The sequence below is a fragment of the Geotrypetes seraphini genome, chromosome 13 (assembly GCF_902459505.1).
Source record: "Geotrypetes seraphini chromosome 13, aGeoSer1.1, whole genome shotgun sequence".
Lineage (NCBI taxonomy): Eukaryota > Metazoa > Chordata > Amphibia > Gymnophiona > Dermophiidae > Geotrypetes > Geotrypetes seraphini.
This window is the reverse complement of record NC_047096.1, coordinates 23,792,978-23,816,317: the sequence shown is the minus strand read 5'-3', so window position 1 is coordinate 23,816,317 and position 23,340 is coordinate 23,792,978. Positions and strand designations below refer to the sequence as shown.

General features: G+C 44.7%; 1 protein-coding gene across 1 annotated transcript in view; it reads right to left on the bottom strand.

Moving 5' to 3' along the window:
- Positions 1-417: 417 nt before the first annotated feature.
- The window catches only part of DDX6 (DEAD-box helicase 6), a 92,757-nt gene continuing 69,834 nt past the window's right edge, over positions 418-23,340 (bottom strand). The window contains exons 11-14 of the mRNA XM_033918320.1: positions 21,654-21,717; positions 19,233-19,334; positions 15,944-16,126; positions 418-2,781 (exon numbers count right to left, since the gene is read on the bottom strand). Coding sequence (XP_033774211.1) covers positions 15,951-16,126; positions 19,233-19,334; positions 21,654-21,717 — 342 coding nt within the window. The 3' untranslated portion in view covers positions 418-2,781; positions 15,944-15,950. The remainder of the gene's footprint in view (positions 2,782-15,943; positions 16,127-19,232; positions 19,335-21,653; positions 21,718-23,340) is intronic.

The window sequence follows — 23,340 nt, the reverse complement described above, 5'->3', positions numbered from 1 at the left end:
GAGAATAGCTAAACCAAGACTCAAAGTAAACATTGTCATAGGATGTATGCCTGCAACATTTTTACTGTTTTACCCTCTGGTACACAATCATTTCTGAAAATATAACAGTCCTTTGAAATGTCCCTATGGTACCATTAGGTACCACAGGGTTGTTCAAAAAATGTCTGCAAGGACTCCCAAGAATATCAAGACTTAATTTTGCTGTTAGTGGGCAGAAAAACAGAACTCTGCAAGTCCTATATGGAGCATCTTTCCATTTGGATCTCAAACCCAGATCAATAAGACAGCACTACAGCAGTTAAGTAACTGCTTCTAGAGAAGCCACCTTAAAAAGTGGGTCCCTTATCTCCACAGTCTAGTGTTAAGTGCAATCCTCAATCAGGGCCAAGCTATAGTAATACTTAAATATATGTTCTGTGCTTCAAGAGGGATCAACAGAGCACAGGAATTAGTTTAGTACCATCAGGAAAGCATACATTTAATACATCTGTAAGAGCATACTGCTCTCACACATGTGTTGTGTGCATACTACCACCAAAAAGGTACAAAACTACTTATACCACTTCTCATTTTTAATCCCTGCACTCTGATCCCTGTTTCTTTTATTTTTTTGAAAAAAAAAAAAAAAAGTAAGCTGCAGTACAACAAGATTTGACTTTTGGTTAAAAAAAATTTACCTATACATCCCCCCAACCCCCCTCAAATCTACAGTCATTACTCCTTACTTGCCAGATGGATTTAATTCACTAGGCACTAGTAGAGCTTGTGACTGGTCTCTTGTCTGTACTTCATTCAGTGCAGCTTTTGCTATACAGAATTTTTGTAAATAATCTTTGTATGATAAAATGCATGGTTGAGGCAATTTAGTTCGGAACCTTGAAAATAGTAATATCAAATTTTTACACCTTTCTCTCCAAATGCAACAACCTCAAATAAGGGGACAAGCACCACCATTGTCATAAGCAAGCACAAAGAACTCATGACCGTTTTAAGCGGAATTAAAGAATGATGAGCCAAACCAGTTAATATTTCAGGTGCCTCTGGACTAACAACTGGCTAGGCTAGAGAGGGGGGAAAAAATTCCAAAGTTTACTGGTATTGATTAGTCTCATTCTTGTCGCCTGTATATCAGGCCAAACATCAAGCATGTTGGGAGGGGAACAGTTTAAAGTAACACTTTACAACCATATAAAGAAATCCATAAGCAAACAAGTTAATGCAGACCATACCAATTCATAAAGTAAAGCAGCACATTAGAAGATAAGGCAGGGACAAATCTTGAAACTCCTACCTCTGAATTGGTTTATGGCAGCATACTCTGGGTGACTATCACAGCCTGCAGATGTGAACTAGGAGAACAGAGCTCTCCAAGTATTAGCTCATACAACTGGAGAATTTCAGCTGCATACTTGCAAATACATCAAAGCCTTATAAATCATGTCCTACAATACTGACATGAATTGCTACATTTTTCTACAAGCAGGATGCCTGCTATAGAGAGAGTTTGGCTCCTTTAATTCTGTAGTTTATTTTAACAATCCTGGTTCTTAAGGAAGTATTTATAGAGCAGCTCAAAGTATTTTGCCTTCAAGCAGATCTCATGATAGTACTAGTGCATCCTAAAACTTTCTTCACCAAATTACATCTCCTGTTCTCCTTCTTCACATGCCATAGGTCCTTATGATATCTGGTGTTACAAAAAACTGAGCCCCTCTCATCTTAGTTGCTGCTGTAATCTTCTACAATTCCTTTAACTTCCAGTAACTAAAAAAAAAAAAAAAATTATGAACCACCCCCAAAAAAAAAACATATTTACAAATTTTACATAATATACAGAGTTTTCTTTTTTCATTGAGACACGTTGCCAGAAAAGAGGGCCTTAGCTTTAAAAGTCTACATGTCAAGTGCTGTAGCTGCTAACTGGAGGCTGAAAAAACAGTCCTTAGTGTTCTGCTAGCACACAAGGGAGCTCTCTCAACAGCTCTTGCCCAAAATGAAAACTCAAATTAAAAAAAAAAAAGTCCATTTCCTTCTGGAGCTATGATGTTGCCCCTTTAGGGCGCAGATAATTTTTTTTTTTAGATTGGCCATTTTTTGCTTGTAAGTACATGTATTTACACTGTATTGAAAACCTCCTGTTGCATATCAACTCCTCCTAAAACTGTAAAATTTAAATACTATTAAGTTACTGAAATTTCACCTCCTAGCCCTGCTCTGAATTTCCTGGATGGGAACAGGAGTCTGACCTGGAAAAAAAAAAAAAAAAAGTTGCTGTATTCCAAGGGCGGAGTCATAAAGGTGATGATTCAAATGGTCTCATAGCATAAGGCACTTTGCATGTAGAAGTAACAAGCTCTTTAAACTTCAGAAATTGAGGAGAGATCAGGGAGAAGTTGAAATGCATTCCAAGATGTCAGTGGGGAATTCTGAATTTGCAGAAAAATGCTTTTTGTTCATCCAGATTCTGCTTTCAAAAGATTCTTACCCTCCTGCCTCCAGGGGGGAAAAACATTTAAAACTGGAAGTTAGTGCAACCAATGTTCATCAGCACACAGTGCAAACAAAGTGGGTAGGGGAAAAAAAAGAAAAGAAAAGGATTTCCTCTTTGCCAGACAGCTTTTCCCCTCTCTCCCAGATTAAAACATGGTCTGAGCTCTTTTGTCTTCATAGTTCCAAAATGAAAAGGAAGTGAATTCCCCTCAGAAAGGAGAACAGCCAAAGAAATGATGCATCACAGATCAGGAGTAAAGCGCTTCAGCTTTGGGAGTTTGCAATCAAAGCCTGAAGAGGAAGAAAAGAAGTTATATTTTCTCTCCACAGCACATGAAAAAAAAGGAGCATTACATCAACGTAAAATTAAAATCCAGCCTAATTATAGCACCCCGTGTCTAACAATTGACTTGGTGTGGTTTAACTGTGTTCTCCATCCCAAACCACTGCTCTCCTGGAAGAGGTGGGGAAGGGACCCACAAAAAAGCCACTTATACTGCTTATATATTTGTTGCATTGTCTTACTAAAGCACTGCAACAGGTACTCCAAGGAACCGTGTTTCCCCGAAAATAAGAGCGTGTCATATTAATTTTGGGTGCAAAAAACGCAATAGGTCTTATTTTCGGGGTAGGGCTTATTTTTTTCATGTACATGATCATCTCTCCTTTCCTCTCCTTCAGCCCAATTCTTCCTCTTTCCTTTCTCTCTCCCACATGTGCAGCATCTTTCCTCCCCTCATCCATCTCATTGTGACTTCCCCTCTGCAGCATCTTTCTATCCCTCCCCTCCCTCCCTTCCATCCCCCTGTGCAGAACCCTTGCCCAGCTTCTATCCTTCCCTCCCTCCTTCCCCTTGTGCAGCAGAACCCTTGCTCAGCTTCTATCCTTCCCTCCCCTTGTACAGAACCCTTGCCCAGCTTCTATCCTTCCCTCTCCTTGTGCAGAACCCTTGCCCAGCTTCTATCCTTCCTTCCCTCCCTCCTTCTTCTTGTGCAGCAGAACCCTTGCCCAGCTTCTATCATTCCTTCCCTCCCTCCTTCTTCTTGTGCAGCAGAACCCTTGCCCAGCTTCTATCCTTCCTTCCCTCCTTCTCCTTGTGTAGCAGAACCCTTGCCCAGCTTCTATCCTTACTTCCCTCCCTCCCCTTGTGCAGCAGAACACTTGAGCACCTCCCCCCTCCACGAGCCATACCTCCCTCCAGAGCAGTGTCAGGCCGGCATCACTTTAAACAGGCTGCTTTGCAGCCTCCTCTGTCGGGGAATTCCCTCTGCCACATCACTGATGAGATATATATAACTGCTGTGAGTTCCTGTTGTAGTCTCCAGACTACAACGGGAACTCACGGCAGCCACTCTGATGGCGGCTCTGCATGGGGCAGGAGCATAGGAAGATTGCTCCTGTCCGCTTCACCACTAGACTACCAGGTACGGTTCTGGGGATGCAGGAGGGAGGCGGGGGTGGGTCACAGCTGGCCGAGAAATTAATTGTGATTTTTCACACTTCGCGGTCCCGCTCTGCACCTAACCCCCGCGAATACTGAGGGAGAAGTGTATAGATGGATTGATAGCCTCAGAATCAAGTGACTGTATGGTTGTATGGCATGTCAACAGTTCACTTGTAGTTTCAATCATAGGCTTAACTACCTTCCCCCATTTTAAATGTTTTATTTCATCCTTTTTAACCTTTTTGTCATTTTTCCTTTGTTCTATGAAAATTTTTTATCTTTCTTAAATTTATATCGTATCTAATATACAGTGGTACTTCAGTTTACGAGTGCACCGGTTTGCGAGTGTTTTGCAAGACGAGCAAAACATTTGCAAAATCGGTGCCTCGGAAACTGAGCGTGGCTCGATTTACGAGCGCCTCCCCACTGCGATCGGGCACCCCCCCCCCCCCACTGCTTCTTACAGTCATCTGGGCACCGGCATGTCCTGTGCTTGGTGCAGGTGCCCAAAGATTGTCCTCCTCTTCTGCTGGGCCTTGAGCATGTGCAGATGCTCAAGGCCCAGCAGAAGAGGATGACGATCTTCGGGCACCGGCACCAAGCACAGGACATGCCGGTGCCCAGATAACTGTAAGAAGCGGCGGGGGGAGGGGGGGTGCCCGATCGCATCAGGGGGGTGCCCGATCGCGTCGGGGGAGCAATGCCGGTTCTTGGGGGGGGGGGAACGTATCAAAGCGAGTTTCCATTATTTCCTATGGGGAAACTCGCTTTGATAAACGAGCATTTTGGATTACAAGCATGCTCCTGGAACGGATTATGCTCGTAATCCAAGGTACCACTGTACTTCATAAAATTTATCCATTATATGGGGGATCAATTTCATCAAAGAACAGAATTAATTGCTTCTTATAATAAATTCATAAGATTTATATTCAGTCCATCATATAATGTTCCTAATCCTTCATGATTCATCTTAGTAAAGGAACTAGTAGTTGTTACAATATCTTCATGAAAAGATCATATCACTTCCATTTCATTTCATTTTCAACCAGAAAACACTGCAGTGAGTAATCGAAGTTCTGTTTTCACATCATTTGAAACAGCCTGTGTAGCCTCTAACTTGTAAACTATTACTTAGCTTTTAGCTAATTATTCTTTTTCCTTGTTCCAGACCGCTTTATTTTTATCTCATTAGTAACGCGGCACACAGAAGGCCCTGATGAGAGAACGCCATGAAGCAACCTGTTTAGAGTGATGCCGGCCCGAAGCTGCTCTGGAGGGAGGTATGGCTCACGGTCGGTGGGGTTCAGAGGGAGGGAAGGATGGAGGGTTGGTGGGGTTCAGATGGGAGGGAAGGATGGCAGGTTCGCAGGGTTCGGATGGGAGGGTCAGTGGGGGTTCAGCTGTGCTGTGGGGGGAGGGTAGCACTGCTGCCACCAACTAGGGCTTATTTTTGGGGGTAGGGCTTATATTAAGACCTAACCCAAAAATCATGCTAGGGCTTATTTTCGGGGTAGGTCTTATTTTCAGGGAAACACAATAATAGTATAGCTACTGCTGAATTATGGCTCAAAATGAAGATAGTGTAACTGAAAATCAATTTAACATTCAAAGTATGAGAAAGTTCAATTCGCATGTAAAAAAAAAATTATTATTTACCACCAGGTTACATCCAGTCAAATCAGCACAATAAAAGAACTGTTTGCAGGAGACTTATATGCTAATTTTCTCTTTAGTCCCTATAGACTGGTCCAGATATTTGGGTTATGAAACTCCTGCTAGAAGATGGAGACTGATTACTACTGATTTCACAGTGAGTCTATAAATGTTCTGTGAGGTCCCTAGGTAGTCAGTCACTATTTCAATAAAACTGTGCAACAAATTTTATCTTTTTTTCTGGGGCAAGAAGAAAAAGCACAGTTACTTACCGTAACAGAAGTCAGATATTTTCAACATGTGGGTGACGTCACCGACGGAGCCCCCTACCGGATGTTTTCGCAAGTAGACTTGCTCGAAGACCTTTAGGCTTGCGATTGGTGCGTGCGTGCTCCTCCTGCCCTGCCTAGGGCATGCATCTCCTCAGCATGTCCTCAGTTCAAATAGCTAGCCAAGAAGCCAACCACGGGGAGGTGCCTGCTGTCCCTGGATAACACCTGTTACGGTAAGTAACTGTGCTTTATTCCAGGACAAGCAGGCAGCATATTCTCAACATGTGGGAGACCTCCAAGCTAAACATAATGGGATGGAGGTAGAGTTGGCAATTTAGGAGAACAGATTTTGCAACACTGACTGGCCAAAATGGCCATCACGCCTGGAAAAAGCATCCAGACAGTAATGCGAGGTGAACATATGAACCGAGGACCAAGTGGCAGCTTTACAGATTTCCTCGATGGGAGTCGAGCAGAGGAAAGCAACAGATGCCGCCATTGCTTTGACCTTTTGGCCCGTGACTCGACCCGGCAGGGAGAGACCAGCCTGAGCGTAACAGAAAGAGATACAAGCGGCCAACCAGTTTGAAATGGTCCGTTTAGAAACCGAGCAACCCAAGCGATTAGGATCGATGGGGAGCAGTACGATGAGGAGCGGTGCGCTTCAAGTAGAAGGCCAGTGCATGCTTACAATCAAGAGAATGCAGAGTCACCTCTCCAGTGTGAGAATGGGACTTCGGGAAAAACACAGGAAGAACAATGGATTGGTTGATGTGAAAATCAGAAACAATCTTGGGCAAGAACTTAGGATGGGTATGGAGGACCACCTTATCATGATGGAAGACAGTGAAAGGTGGGTCCGCTACCAAGGCTTGAAAGCTCACTGACCCAATGGGCAGAAGTGAGAGCAATAAGAAACACAACCTTCCAAGTAAAATACTTCAAGTGAGACCGCACTAGCGGCTCGAACGGGGGTTTCATCAATTGAGCAAGGACCATGTTGAGATCCCAAATCACCGGAGAAGGTTTAAGGGGCGGATGAACGTGGAAAAGGCAGGATGAGCAGAAATAGGCTTCCCGTTAATCGGCTGATGAAAAGCAGCAATGGCACTAAGGTGGACTCGAACTGAAGAGGACTTGAGCCCAGCGCCAGACAAGTGCAACAGATAATCCAGGACAGCAGATAAGGAGGCAGACAGCGGCTCCTGCTGCCGAGCAGCACACTAAGAAGAAAAGCTGGTCCACTTCTGATGGTAACAGTGGCGAGTGGACTCCTTCCGAGACGCTTCCAGGACATCCAGAACAAGCTGGGGGAACTGGAACGAGGGTATTAAGTCTCGAGGAACCAAGCTGTTAAGTGCAGAGACTGGAGGTTGGGATGAAGCAGAGAACCCCGACTCTGCGTAAGCAGAGAAGGAAAAACAGGCAGAGGAAGAGGCTCTCTGGAACTGAGTTGCAACAGAAGGGAGAACCACGGTTGCTGGGGCCACCGAGGAGCTATCAGAATCATGGTGGCATGCGAAGACTTGAGCCTGACGAGAGTCTTCAGAATCAGAGGGAATGCATACAGGAACTCGTTCGTTCAATCCAGAAGGAAGGCATCCGCCTCGATCCTGAGAGGGGTGTAAACCCAGGAGCAGAAGCAGGGCAACTTGTGATTGAGGGGGGGATGTGAACAGATCGATATCCGGAGTCCCCCAACGAGCAAACACCTGACGCAGGGTCACGGAGTGGAGGGATCACTCATGAGGCTGAAGACGACGACTCAACCTGTCTGCCAGACAATTTCGCTTGCCCTGAATGTAGACAGCTTGAATGAACATGTTGTGGCGGATGGTCCAATCCCAGAACCGCCCATCGCCTTCTGGCACAGGAACCTGGACCCCGTTCCTCCCTGTTTGTTGACATAATACATGGCGACCTGGTTATCCGTGCGAACCAGCACCACTCGGTCGCAAAGCAGGTGACAAAAGACTTGCAGAGCGAGGAAAATTGCCCGAAGCTCCAGATGATCGATATGACAAAGGCGGTCGACACGGGACCAAAGACCCTGGGTGCGCAAACCGTCCAGATGAGCCCCCCAAGCATAGGTCGACGGGTCTGTCATGAGGACCTTTTGTGGAGAGGGGGCATGAAACAGAAAACCTCTGGAAAGATTGGTAGAGAGCATCCAACGGAGAGACTGCCTCAACAAAGGAGTCACGACAATGAGACGAGAGACAGGATCCCGATCCTGGTTCCACTGGGATGCCAGAGTCCATTAAGGAATACAGAGGTGAAGTCTGGCAAAAGGAGTCACGTGAACCATGGAGGCCATGTGACCTAGGAGGACCATCAGGAGCCGAGCCGGCGCAAAGGGCAGATGGGTCACCCTCCAGCACAAACTGATAAGGGCCTCCTGACGAGACCGAGGCAAGAAGGAGTGGAGACGAACCGTGTCCAGGACCACTCCGATGAACTCAAGAGACTGGGACGGGCAGAGGTAAGACTTTGGAAAGTGCACCTCAAAGCCGAGGCTCTGAAGGAGTAAGATGGTCTGCTGCGTCGCTCGCAGACTTCGTCGCGAAAGGACGCCTTGATTAACCAGTCGTCGAGATAGGGAAACACCTGCAGGCCGCAGAGGAGCAGGGCTGCAGCCACCACAACCAGACATTTCGTGAAAACCCTCGGAGAGGCCACCAGGCCAAAGGGAAGAACACGATACTGGAGATGGAGATCCCCCACCCTGAATCTCAAATACCTGCGAGAGGTCGGGTGTATCGGAATGTGTGTGTATGCCTCTTTGAGGTCCAGTGAGCACAGCCAGTCCCCCTCGTCCAAGAGGGGATACAACATGGGAAGGGTGAGCATTCTGAATCGTTCCCGGACCAGAAACTTGTTCAGAGCACGGAGGTCCAGGATCGGACATAGATCCTCTGTCTTCTTGGGCACCAGAAAGTTCCGGGAATAAAATCCAGAGTTCCACTGTTCCTTGGGAACCTCCTCAACTGCCCGAAGATGAAGAAGGGCCTGAGCTTCCTGCAGAAGGAGATAAAACTGAGACTGAGCAGAAGGAAACTCTCTTGGAGGCAGGTCCGAGGGTATGCGACTGAAGTGGAGGGAGTACCCCTCCTAGATGATAGACAGCACCCAACTGTAGGTGGTAAGATTTTCCCACTGGGTGTAGAAATGATGGAGACGACCCCTGATGGGGAAGGCTCCAGGAGGAAGGGAGCCCAAAGGCTCTGACTGGAATTGTCAAAAAGACAGCCTGGCCTTTGCCGGGGCCGGGTTTTAGGTTGACGTTGCTGCAGCTGCAGTGGACGTTTCAAAGGCTTAGAGAAAACAGGAGTGGATTTCAGTGGATACCTCCAGAGAGGAACTTTATATTTGTCAAGCCGGAGGGGCATTTGGTTTAGGTTTCACCAGACACGCAAAGAACCGCTCGTGGTCCGAGAGGCGCTTCATGGTCGCCTCGATGGAATCATCGAAGAGCTCATGACCCACACCCGGAAGATTGGCAAGACGATCCAGTAGATTCGGATCCATATCCACAATCCGGAGCCAAGCGAGGTGATCGCAAAGGCTGTAACTCTCGAGGACAATTCAAAGGCGTTGTAAGAGGCCTGAAACATATACAGGCAGAGTTGGGAGAGGGTCTCCTCGAGGAGACAAAACTCCCGACGCTGAGGCTCTGGTATGATCTCCTGGAAGGAGCGGAGGGCATCTATACAGAACCGGAGGTAGGACGTGAAGATAAAATTGTATTTAAGATTTGCCATCTTCAAATTCTGATAAAGGCGGCAACCAAATTTATCCATCGTATGGCCCTCCCTGCCCAGGGGGACAGCAGCATAAACCTTCGAGGGTTTAGACTTCTTCAAGGAAGACTCGACCACAAAGGATTGGTGGGAAAGCCGAGCACTCTCAAACCTTTTCACTGGAATAGTTCGGTAATGGGACTCCAACTTGGAGGGAATAGCCGTGACTGCATAGGGTGTCTCCAGGTTCTGGAGAAACGTCTGCCAGAGAACCTGATGCAAAGGGAGGCGAAGCACCTCACGAGGCGGATTGTCAACTCCCATTTCTGCCAGGTATTCCTGGGTAAAGCGGGAGTCGGACTGAAGATCCAAGTTCAGAGCTCTGCTCATGTCAGAGATGAAACGAGAAAAGGAGGAGGTCCGAGAAGAAGATTCATCCTCCGGGGGAGACTTCGACCGAGATCGGGGTGCAGCTGAGAAAGAGGGAGAAACTTACCTGGAATAGTAAGCCGGAGCCTCAGAGTCCCGTGAACGGGAGACCGAAGAGGTTCGACTAAGGCGGGTAGGGGGCATCGAGGAACGGCCCCGTGCCAAATGGATCGGGGAAGACCCCGGAGTCCGAGGAAATCTCGGAGAAGATGGGGTATAGGAAAAATCCCCAACTGGCTTCGAAGTAGGCCCTTTAGAAGCTGGTAATCGTCTCGATGGGGAACATACACTAGAGTCCAATTCGAGGACAAGCGTTTGGATGGTCTCAAGGTCAGAGACCTGCCCCGACAGGGCGGGGAAGACCGGGGCCTTTTAGAAGAGGCGAGCCTCGCTGCAGTAGCGAGGGTAAAACTGGCCTGGACCCCCGAAAAGTCACCGGTGACTCAGGGGAGGAAGACTCGCTCGAGGGAATCTGACGAGTCTTACGGGTGAGGCCTTGAGAGACAAGGGGACACTCATGCTGGTCAGACTGCGACCGGGTCAGACTGAGGTCAAAAGCGTCGAAATCTGGACTAGTTGGCTTACCACTGAGGAAAATTGTGTGGTAATAATAGCCTTAAGCATGTCCTTGAACATAGGCAACGAGACCAAAGGTAGGTGGGTTGGAGGTGCAACAGTGCGCTCCTTCGGGGGCGACCTCGAGGAAGAGTATTCCCTACATGAGGAGGCATGCTTAGATTGATGTCTCGAAGACGCCGATGAGGCGGCGCTGACATGAAACTCCGAGGTAGGCTTCTCCGGCACACCTGAGGAGGGAAGAGGAGACTTACACGAGGCCGGAGTAGCAGGAGGGACCGAGGTCGGAGCCTTCGAGGCCGACAGGGACTTCTGAGCCGAGGCCAAGCTCGAGCCTGTCCCACAGGATCCATAGGGTCAAAGAGTTGGAGAATCTTGGCCACCCTTCGACAAAGAGCCTGCGGTTGTAAAGTCGCACAACGGGGACATGACTCAGCCCAGTGCTCTGCACCTAGGCACTCCACACAACAACGATCCGGTTGCACCGAGTACAGTTTTTAAATCCAGAACGAGGCCAGGACATAAAAAAGATGGCCGCGGTCCTGCGAGGCCAGGCGGCCAGAGGAAGCCCGGGAACCCGTTCAAAAATATACGAACTGAAAAAAATGAAAATAAAGGAAATTAAAGACACGAACACAGCGACTCAACAGAAACTAACCAAACAAGCCGCGGTGCAAGAGGGACGAGATCGCGCGAAACAAGGGAGCAGTGCTTCTGGCTCCGTAGAAAACAGAGAACTGAGGAGACGCATGCCCTAGGCAGGGCGGGAGGGGCACGCGGGCCAATCACAAGCCTGAAGGTCTTCGAGCAAATCTGCTTGCGAAAACGTCCGCTAGGGTGCTCCGCTGGTGACATCACCCACATGTGCTGCCTGCTTGTCCTGGGATAACTGTTTATATGAACAGCAATCCCATGGTTCCCTATAACCAGTCTGGTCTAAATCGGAAAAGGAGCGTGACCTTTTTGCCATGGGAGCTCAGCAGGAAGGGGAAAAGAGTGAGCAGAGCTACTGCTGTGGCTGAAAACAAGATGGGGGGCCAGAAAAAAAAGGCAGAGTAAAAGAGTGAATATGCCTAAGGGCTGGGAGCAGTAAACTGACGACTTTCTATGGAATATGGTGAAGAAGATACAGTGATAGATGGGGAGATTAGTAGAAAGAATGCGAGGTTGGGGTACTGCACGGGGGAAAAGACTTTAGGGGCAGCCAATTATTGGTCATGTTGGGATTCAGAGGGAGACAAAACTGCAGGTAGAGTAAGAGGTGGAACTGAGGAGGCTAGAGACTGAGAAATAAAAAGGCAGGAAGAGATTTCAGGCTCTATGATTGGGGAATTCTACACAAAACACTACTACAAATCAACTTTGCAGAATTTTGAAATATTGTGTGCATAATTTTTAAAATGTCTGCACAGAATTCCACCAAGAACTGAGGCTTAAAAGATTATTGATCTCCCCTAGGACAAGATATAGCCAGGCCATGGCTCTATCATGCTTAAAATGTGTGTCCAGAGTCTTCCACTGTTTTGTAATCATATAATCAATAACCTGATGTATCAGTAAAGACCTGGATTGTTTTCAACCCCCCCCTCAATAAACCATCTTTTGAGAGCTCTCATCCTTAACATCAGACAGGTTAAAAGAAAAGGAGACTTGGCAAATAACTCCTGAGGATCGTTATGAAAAATATGCACAACTAAACTGAGCTGCTCAGATAATTCCTGCCGCTACTCTCCAAACTGGTCCCAGTCACCCTCCGAAGGGTTTGAAGTATCAACTTCCAAGTCTGATTCATAGTAAACCTGAAGATGCTTGGGCACCCTAGGGACTCCTGCCAGGTCCCCAGCAGCTCCTCAACTTGGGCTACAACATGCACAACGCCTTGTATATGACCAGCATGAATTCCAGGGGAGGCTGCTCTGAAGTCTAAAGGCAGGCCTATTATGTCCTGATATGGCAGTTCTTATGCAGGCTCTGATGCATTCAAGATGGAGGTGGTTCCCAAACACAGGATCACCACACATCTAAGTGTTAGAGCCACTCATGGTAGTGCACTGGAAAGTGAAAATTGGAGCCTCCAGCTTTCAATTCTTTAACAACATCGGCAACAAATTGGTGGACAGAGGCCAACTTGAAGAGGCAGCAGATTCAAGGGTCATACCCATGGTCAGCAGCCAGGGAGACCTCTTGGACTGCTGGACCCAAACAGAGAGCATCCAGGACTGAGTCTGAGTCTTAAGACAAAATGGCATGGAGTCTGACCTCCAATCCAGCCAGTATGGTTCTGAAAGGTCACTGGAGCTCAGACCCAGCCTGCTCAACTGAGAAGCAGACACTAGCAGAAAGGACACTCCCTGGGTCGACGGTTCACGCCTGCAGGCTGTGCAAACTGACCAGGTCTCACCAGAAAGGCTCTCCACTAGCGAATGACACTGGGACAAATTTTTCCCCGTCCCTGCAGGAACTCAATTTTCCTGTCCTGTCCCTGTGAGTTTTGTTGCTGTCCCTGTCCCATTCCTGTAAGCTGTGCCTGAACTGCACAAACCTCAAACTTATGATTTTAAAGTTTGTGCAGATAAGGACAGAGCTTGCAGGAATAGGGCAGGGGAAGGAAAAGAACTCGCCTGAACAGGAAAATGAATTCCCATGGGGATTAGGGGGAGGAAATTTGTCCCTGTGCCAGTCTCTACTCTCCACATCAGATTTACAAATTCTGGAGAGAAGCCTTGTACAGGGGAATCAAATGAAGCCTGCAGAACCTCTGGCTAGGCTCTTGTGGGTTCTGTGGACTCCATGCGCCTCCGCTTCGCATCACTGTGAGATATGGGTAAAAGGTTTCTCAGACGCACAGCGGTTCACCAGCCCTGGAGGACATGGATGGAGCTAAGCACAAAGCTCCCACCCCTCCCTCACACTGTGCCAAGCGGTATATAATAATAATAACAGCTTATATACCGCAATACTGTGAAGTTCTATGCGGTTTACAAAGATTAAGCAAAGGTACAAATTGATTGACTTTAAGAGGGGAGGAAGAAAGAGGGTTAATAGGACAAGAAATCCATTTTTGAGGAGAGAGTGATCAATAGAACAAGTTAATCGCTATAGAGGGGAGAGAGAAGAGAGGATCAGTTGTCTAGATACTTTAGGAACAGATGTGTTTTCAGACGTTTCCTAAATTCCTCATAAGTAGTGGGTGAAAGCAATTGTTCTAGGTCTTTACCCCATGATGCTGCTTGGTGCGAGAGAAGATGTTCATGGACACACTGCCAAACTACCAGTGCAATTTTTACAAGTAACAGTGTCCTCACATCCTGAGGAGTCCATCCCAGTCGATTAAAATCAAAATCAAAGACTTTGAGGCAGCTAGAGTCTTTTGAGAACCACCCCCCCCCCCCTAAAAAACACAACTGAAATCCAAGATAGCCGCTGCTAGTAAAATTGTGCCAAAAACGGCTCATGGAGACTGAATTGAAAATTTAAAAAATACAGAAAAGGGGTTTTTGGAATATCTAAATCCTAGCTCCAGAAACCCTCAAAATTGAGATTTTTCAGACCTATCCCGATTTTCCTATAGAAAGTAATGGGGCTGTACTCACAGCTCTGTGGAGGTGTCTGCCTGTCAGCTATTTCAGTGCAACTGGAGAAAAGGAAAGGACTTTGTTTCAGTTATTTCCAAATCATACTCCAAACTAAAAAATCTTCGGGCTTCCATTTGGACCAACCTTGACTGAGACCTCTACCCCTCCAGCAACCTCACAGCGTGACGAGGATGGGCAAACTACACAGCCAATGCCCTGATACTTTTGAGGGTTCTTACAGCCTGCACTCAAGCCACTGAGAGACTCAGAAGGCGAGCTGGACCCCGAGCCCTGAAGACATACAGGCTGACCCCATAGGTCCACCCAAAGACTTGCCCTGAAGAGCTGCAATCTGACTCAGCAGAACCTACGTCCTTTCCCAGGCAGAGGATCCCCAAGAACGAGGTCTCAGGGTACCAAAGCCTCAGAAAAATCTAACTTAGGCCGAAAAGAAAAACAAAACTAAGCAGAAAAACTCTGCACAATTAGCTTACAGAAGAAAAATTGAAATGAGACTCTGGACTCCATCTCCATGAGGGTGGTGCTCAAAGCTAAGTATTCTCACTTCTACAAGTCCAGTTTGCAGGAACAGATTGATCACACTCCTGAGTGGATGTACCGTATTTTCACGCATATAACACGCGCGTTATACACGATTTTACAATCCGAGCATAACCATGCGCATTATATGCATGAGCGCGTTGCACAAATTTTTTTTACATAGTTCCCCCCCCACCCCCGATTCATCCCCCAGCCCTGAAAGCCTGATGCCCTACCCCGAAAGACCACTCGCACCCCCCCGACGTCCGATTCATCCCCCAGCCTCCCCCCCGCACGGAGACGCTGCCTACCTTCGGTTCCCGATGCCAGTGAGCCCTGCTGCTTCTTCTGCCAGCGGTCCCGCCCCTTCTCTGAGCCCTGCGCTGCTTCCTCTGCCGTCGGTCCCACCCTTTCTCTGACATCAGAGAAGGGGCGGGACCGTGGCAGAGGAAGCAGCGCAGGGCTGAGAAGGGGCGGGACCGCCGGCAGAGAAAGCAGCAGGGTTCACTGGCATCGGGAACCAACGGTAGGCAGCTTCTCCGTGCGGGGGGGGGGGTGCCAGCGGTCCTTCAGGGTGGGGCATCAGGCTTTCAGGGTGGGGACAGGACTTCGAGGGGGGACAGGACTTCAAGGGAGACAGGCAGACCTTCAAGGGGGGACAGGACTTACAGGGCAACGAAAGGAAAGTCGGGACGAGAGGAGACTCGGGGCAGAGGGCAGGGTGGCGAGAGGGGAGTCGGAACGGCAGAAGGAGATTTAAATTCAGGGAGCAGCATGCGCGGTATACGCGTGTGCGCGCTATATAATAATTTGTTTACATAAATTTAGGTTTCCCGCACGCTATACCCGTGTGCGCGTTTTACACGGGTGCACGGTACATGCGTGAAAATACGGTAATAGAATTTAAGTTATGATGCCACAATGATCATTAACAATCATTTTAAAGAACACTAACAATTCCTGAGAAAACAAAGAATATTTTCATGACTCATGCTGAAGAGCAGTAATCAACAAGTTTGCATACATTATAGATTTTCCCCCAAACATGCAGACTCCTGAAGGGATACAATGTCAGCTCTAAGCTGTTTCTCTGTCTCCATCTACTGCCAGAGACATATAACCCATTCATCTGGACCTCTAGTTGCCATAGAACAGTTCTCAAACCCAATGTTACTTACACAATACTAAGTCCTCTTTGCTAGCGCACAATGCACCACTTACATGCTTGTTAAGGTTTCTCATCTTCAACCGGTTCACTATGGTACTCTGCCACATACAGGCTTTTGTCAATGTTAGAGGGTATTGGTTTGATTTCTGTTCCTAGCTGCTCTTCAATACTTTTCAGGTTGAATCGATCGTCATAGGTGATCAAGTTGATGGCAAGGCCAAGGTGTCCAAAACGCCCTATAGGGAAAAGGTGATTATATTAAAATATCTGTATGAGAAAAAAATGAATTTTATACTAGTCCATTTTAAAAGTTTAAGCAACACTTCATTACATATTTTACTTCAAGCCTTTTTCTAAGTCAAGTTACATTCAGATACATATTTTCCCCATCCATACTGGGCTCACAATCTAAAGTTTGCTTCTGAGGCAATGGAGGAGTGATCTGGCTAAGGTTACAAGGAGCCACAGCAGGATTAGAATTGGGCTCCACTGGTTCTCAGCCCATCGCTCTAATAATTAGGCTACTCCAGATTGCGTGGGTCAGATTTTTCTTCCATGTCATAAAAGCAACAAAGTTCTCATAGGCTCCACATATTTTGTATTGTACAAGCCATAACACAGTACTGTACAATGCCATCAGGAGGAACATAAGTTTAATTCCTGACTCGGGTCTTCTTACTTCCCAGGTCAACCATGACAAGGGATGCTGCAGAGGCAGCATTCAGAGCGTCTGAAAGAGAGGAGAAGCATGAAATTTAGAGCCAAATATTACAGGATTCTGGAAGAACTCCGATGTGTGGTCCCAGACAGACTATCTGCAATCATTGGGCTTAAATTAGAAGGGATCAAAGATAAAGGGAAAAAAATCCCAGAATAGCAGAGATTGAAAGCACTAGGTCCCAGATCATTTTTCCAGTTAAGCTGGAAGTCCAGAGGAGCAGGAGGAGTTTAAAAGACACAGGCAATCAAAAAGTTGAAAAAAAAATTGTTAAGTTAGTAAATGGAGAGAATCTGAATAGCAACAGTATCACTTGTCAATTTGTTTCCTAAACTACTTCTGTAGAACAATGCATATTTGAAGGAAATATTCCAGAATACATGTATTATTGAAATTAGAAAAAGATCTACAAAACCCACTCAGTCTTTTTAACCTAGCAGTTTTCACATGCTACATGACCATCACTATCAAACCCAGATCTATTGTCCTCTTATATCCCACTTCCATTACTATCGTCCAGTTATCACAGAGCCTAATCTCTGTACACACACACACAGTTTATAGCTTTAAGTCAGCCCATTTTCTAGTCCCTCTCCTCCTGGGGGGGGGGAAGATTGCAGTGGCATACATGCAGCAACCCTCTGGTTTCTTAGAGGTCTTTACAAACTGGAGCAGGGGGGAGAGATCAGTATTGAAGCAGCCTGGGGACAGAGCAGACATGTTTTGCATATTTTTTGCAGCTGCTTCTCACACCCGTCACCACATCTGAAAGGAGAAATTAGGTTCTTACCTGCTAATTTTCTTTCTTTTAGACCGGTACAGGCTTCACTGATGGGTAATAGCTCATCATGACCAGCAGGTGGAGACCGAGACCAAACATTTGGTTATAGTACTTAATAGCTGTTCCTCCCTCTATCTAACAGTCTGCCGAATAGCCAAACAGAACCAAGAAAAGCAGCTAACCATATACAACACCAACACTCCGAACAGGAGTAGTAACTAATATATGGGAATGCTGTTGGAAGATGCATAGGATAGGTCCCTGCAGTAAAATGTCCCCACAGCTTGCCAACTATCCAACCGAGCCACAGCCGCTGTTCTTTGATCTCTCTGGCCCTAGGAAAATACTAGAACCTGCAGTAAAAGCAAAATCTTCACGCGAAGAACCCTGCTGTGAATGTTTGCACCGCACAGAGCTATCTTTACGAGTAGAGGAAGTTTTTTTATTCCAACTAAGTTTGCTATCCTACAACCTTTTGCCGGTCAAAGGACAAAGGAAGGAATCTGAGGCTTTTTCCTCCTCACTAGGTTTTTTTTGATAGAGTGCGCTCTTTAAATTTCTTGTATACACATTATTTGCTCACTGATAAGAGTGTGCATATTTAAACTTCTTTATCTAGCTTGTTTAGTATCTGGCACATTTTATTGGATGAGTTTTGTATTGTTATATTATTTAGTTCTATTATACTTGTGTTTGACTGTCACTTTAAAACCACATTGCTGCTATACAACTGCAAGTGTTATGTGAATATTTAAGCTGTTATAACACACACAGAATTATATACCATATATACTCTAATATAAACTGAGATTCTTGGGCCAAAAATGGTGGGGAGGGGGGTCTGTTTATATTCAGTGCCCACCCACCCTCCTTTCAACCTGCTGCAGGTCTCCCTCAGGCCTGCTGTACACTCTGGTGGTCCAACGTTAGGCCAGGACAGGAGGGATCCCTCCTATCCCAGCCAACTGACACATCCTACCTCCCAGACTTTAAAAAAAACAAAAACAAAAACCCCCCCACAAACTTACCTTTAAAGCCCTGGTCTTACGTTCCTGCCCCGTGCAGAGCCATTATCTGAATAGCTTCTCTGAGTTCTCATGGTAATCTCTCAAGACTGCGGGAACTCATCCAGATAGTGGCTCTGAACCACGGTTGCCATTCAGAAGGTGGCTCTGAATGGGGAAGGAACATAGGAAGATCGCTTCTGCCCCGGTTCACCACTGAACCACCAGGGCTTTAAAGGTAGGTTTTTTAAAAGTGTAGGATACAGAAGAGAGGTGGGACATGTCAGAGTTGTCTGAGACAGAAGGAGTGATCCCTCCTGTCCTGGCCCACTGCTGGACCACCAGGGCTTATGACAGGCTTGGGGGAGGCCTGCAAGGGGAGCAGGGTGCAGATCCTGGCAGGGAAGCTGGGTGCAAAGCCTGGCAGAGCAGGGGAGCTGGGTGCAGTGCCAGACATGGGAGGGACGAGGGCTGGGTGCAGAGCTGGGCAGAGCAGGGGAGGTGGGCCTGGGTGCACTTGAATATAAACCCTCCATTTATATTCGAGTCAACCTTTTTTCCTCCTTTTTGGAGGGAAAAATATCATCTCGGTTTATATTCGGATCAATTTATATTTGAGTATATAGGCTAATACTGTTGTCAGTCAACAACTTATTTTGTGTGTCCAGGTACAGTAGAATTCATATTTGAAAACCAGTGCAAAGATGTTAGCTTTACTGCAAGTTGCTTACTGCTAATATCAGGAATGCTTTCAGTGATTTAAATCCATAAAAATGTGGCTTGGCAACAAAGTGGTATTTATCTTTACATACACCTTCTTACAAATTCAAGATTCTTACCTGATCTGCCAATGCGATGAAGATAGGTCTCTGCCAGCTTTGGAAAGTCAAAGTTGATCACCACATTCACAGCTTGGATGTCAATACCTCGCGTAAACAAATCTGAAGACACAACATCATGCCACATTTAGGAAAAACACTGCTTTTAACTGTCTCTGGATTCAACAACTTTTTTTTGCTTACATAAGAATTAAAATGACAGGTGTGTTCAGTGATAAACAGTATTAGGAACTTTTAGAGAAATATAGAAAACCTGCCTATGTTTGATGTGGCAAACCTGGGGACTGCTGCTAGGAAAGATTTGCCTTTTTTGTGTATACCAAATTGGCAAAAGGGTTGACAAACACCTTGAAGATAGGAAAACATGAGGGATAACTAATCTTGGAGTGGTTGTCTAGACTTTGGCAGGGTCCTTGAGAGGGAAAATAGCAAATGCTTGAAGCTAGTCAATGCAATACTGTGCAGAGTGACAGCCCCTTACAGAAAGGAGAAGGTGCAAGCATGAGACTAACTTTCCTTGACATTCGTAAGCTGAAAAAACATTTCTTTTGAAAGGTGATTAACCTAACATTGAAAAGATAAAGAAGAGTCAAATATTATTTCCAGGACTCTACATGAAAAGTCAATTTTCAAAGATTCTCCAGAATTCAAAGTTACAGAGAAGTAATTGTTCAATTTTTGGGCCAAACCATAATAATTTTGTCTTGGCTGCATTAAGTTTCATTTGAATAGAGGTAGCCCACATTTGAAGTCTGGAAATACAAGAATTTATATTTAGATCAAAGTTTCTCAGTTTTGGATCTACTTCTAATAGAATAAAAATATCATCCGCATATATAAAAATTGTTTCAGAAGCGGCTAAATTGAGGTACTTTTATGTAGTCATATAAATGTTAAACAGTAAAGGAGACAACAGGGAACAAGTGCTCCTGTTAAAAGGCTTTTCAGCATGGGTTGACAAATTATGACTCCAAGATAATGCAACTGTCTAGTTAAAACATTAGCAGATATTACACTTCAAACAGTGCCTTGATACAAGGAAACTTATTGGACCCATTTCTAAATGGCACTTCAAGCCTGAAACCCTATGATCAGTCATTCAGATTGAACATTTTTTTGTGTGTCTTTGCTGGTATTGACACCAGAAGGCTAGTGGTGCTAAATATAGATAACGTTTGATTTTGCACTGCTCATATACTGGTTAATTTCCTGGGTTTTATTTTTTCTTTGATTTCTCTCTAATTGTATTGGATCCCTATATCTGAGAACCTGAGCATTTCTGTTTAGATGTTTTCTTTGATAAAGGATGAATCATCCAATTTCTAGAATTTTATGTAATGTTGAAACAACTATTTATATCAAAGAATTAAAAGGAAAGGAAAAGTTAACATCGATTTCTTGAAGCTGGATGTAACTTTCTAAAATGCCGTTTAGAGAGAACACTGTGTATTAGGTAGAGAATATAAGGATATGTTTGTGTAGAGACTTGTATATGTTCCTTTGTCTTTATATATAATATGAACATTTATTGAGAAAAAAAAGTAACATCATTAAATAAGTAACTAGTAACTGCAATACACAACTTTTTCCTTGCAATAACTTGTAAAAAAATAAAAATATTAAAGTTACTAAGGGAGTCTGTTACTAAGGCGCTCTAGCCGATTTAGCGTGTGCTAAATGCAAACGCATCCATAGAATATAATGGGCGCGTTAGCATTTAGTGCACCTTAGTAAAAGATCCCCTAAGTAACACTGCTGTCTTAAGCAATAATCTAGCTGTATCTTTAAAGACTCAGAGTACCAAACTTTGTTCATCACATTATCACAAGAGGATAAATCAGTGCAAACAAGTCACTAACCAGGTTCTAATATTGGGAAAACTATTTTGTTTTGTAAGGGGGGGAGTATTCCTTAAACTGGTTAACTTTACCCCAAGTAGCAACATTAAAATAGTATAGATCTACTAAAATGGTTCAATGAAAATTTACTGAATGGCATGTATGAAGAGAATGCTAAGACAACTTGTTTGTACTAAATGACTGAATACATAAGGCTTAGAGACTTGCTAGAAAACAGTTTTAGTCACTAAGTTACATAAAAAAATGAGGCCAAAAATGTATTTGAAGATTAGACTTGTATTTGAAGATTTCTACTTAAAGGGTAATTTTATATAGCTCGTTGGATAAATCTTTCTTGACATGCAGGAAAGGGCTTTCATAGAACTGAATGTATGAAATACACATATGAAAAGTGTATATTCTTACACAATACCCCTCAATTCAATATATGGTGCTCAAAAATGTGAGCATAAATTTGGGCATGCGCAATTTAATTAACCAAACCAATTAGCAACAATAATTAGGCACTAATTGACAACTATTAGAACTTTCATGCACAAAAAAAAAGGCTGGCAAAACTCACCAGTGCAAACAAGATTGCGGCATAAACCATTTCTGAAGTCGTGAAAGACACGATTACGATGCTCCTAGCAGAAAAGAAAAATATATAATTACCGAGAAAACAAAATATCCCGGTTTCAACAAGCTCTTAAGATATATGCAATATGTAATTTAAATTATCTGCTTTTACTTAGTACTCAGCAGTTGCTAGACCGAGGATGGGTCTAGCTACCACTTTATTCAAGAACACAGCTTATATACCAGAGTTGTCATTTTCTTTTTCAACCAATACAGGAAGCTCACAGTAATTATTCTAAAAGCCTCCTAAAAAGGGGAAAACACCCCCAAAACAATTTACAACTTACTATTGGAAGGGAAACCCCTAGAGAAATTCTTATGGTTTGAGCAGGGGGAGGGGGACACACTATGGGGTCCTTTCACAAAGGTGCGGTAGCGGTTTAACGTGCAGAATACCGCGCGTTAAACCGCCTGCCGCACTAGTACCTAACGCCTCCATTGACGAGGAGTTAGGATTTTAGGCTGCCGCGGGGGTTAGCGTGTGATGAAATGTCTGACACGCTAACCCCCGTAGCGCGCCTTGATAAAAGGAGCCCTAAGTTATCTTCAGCTTCTTGTATTATAAACTGTAAAAGAAATTACTCCAGGAGCTACAGGAAATTTACAAAAATACAAATTTTTAAAAAAGGGACACAAAGCTCTGAACCATTTTTTCCTTTTTCTTCCACAGAGATACTAATCCGGAGTTCCAACTTAGGGACAATATTGAACTGCATCTTGTGTTATGAGAAATATAAAACCTTATTTTCTTTGCATTTACCTAGAATTTAGAGGGCTCTTAAAAAATTAAAAAAGAAGAAGAAAGACCCCAGTGGGAAAAATGGCATCTAATTTTCGTAGAGAAAGTGGTCTATGAGGAACGTGACTAGATTATGAGGGACTTCACCTTCAGAAAGTTAGAAAGCTAAACATGTCGGTGAATTTCATGTCCCCGATTCAGACCACAAGAAAAAGCTAAGTAACAGCTAATACATACTATATTATATAAATGAAATATGTTGGAGAAATGAGAAAAAAAGACTACTAATTTAAAATTTGACTAGCAAAAACTATTTAAGAAATATTTAAAACTATTTATTTAGATATACTTAATAAATTTTGATCCCGTGACGATTTAACACTTAAAGCTAAGGGCTCCTTTTACTAAGGTGCGCTAGCATTTTTAGTGCGCACTGAAGATTAGCGTATGCAAACCCTGCACTAAACGGAAAATACTAACGCAAGCTCTATGGAGACGTTAGCGTCTAGTGCGCGCTAAAACCGCTAATGCACCTTAGTAAAAAGAGCCCTTAGTATAACTGAAATTCTATTGAACACTAAGTGGTGTTTCTGAGGATTGCTGAAATTGTGGAAGGGCGTATAATAAGAGATTCCAAAAATAGATTATCCCTATATTCTGGGATTATCGTGGAATAACCCCTGCACTACTAATGATAAGAGTGATAATACTAATGATAAGACCACTTTATCAGTATGAATGTCTGTCGAGTTGTTACTATCAACTAACAAGCTTTAAAAGTTTTTAAAATTTTACACTGATAAAACCATATAGGTCACTAATCCCTTGTACATTACTTTTTATTTAAAATAGAAACAGTGGGAACAGACAATGAACACTTCAGAGGATCTCT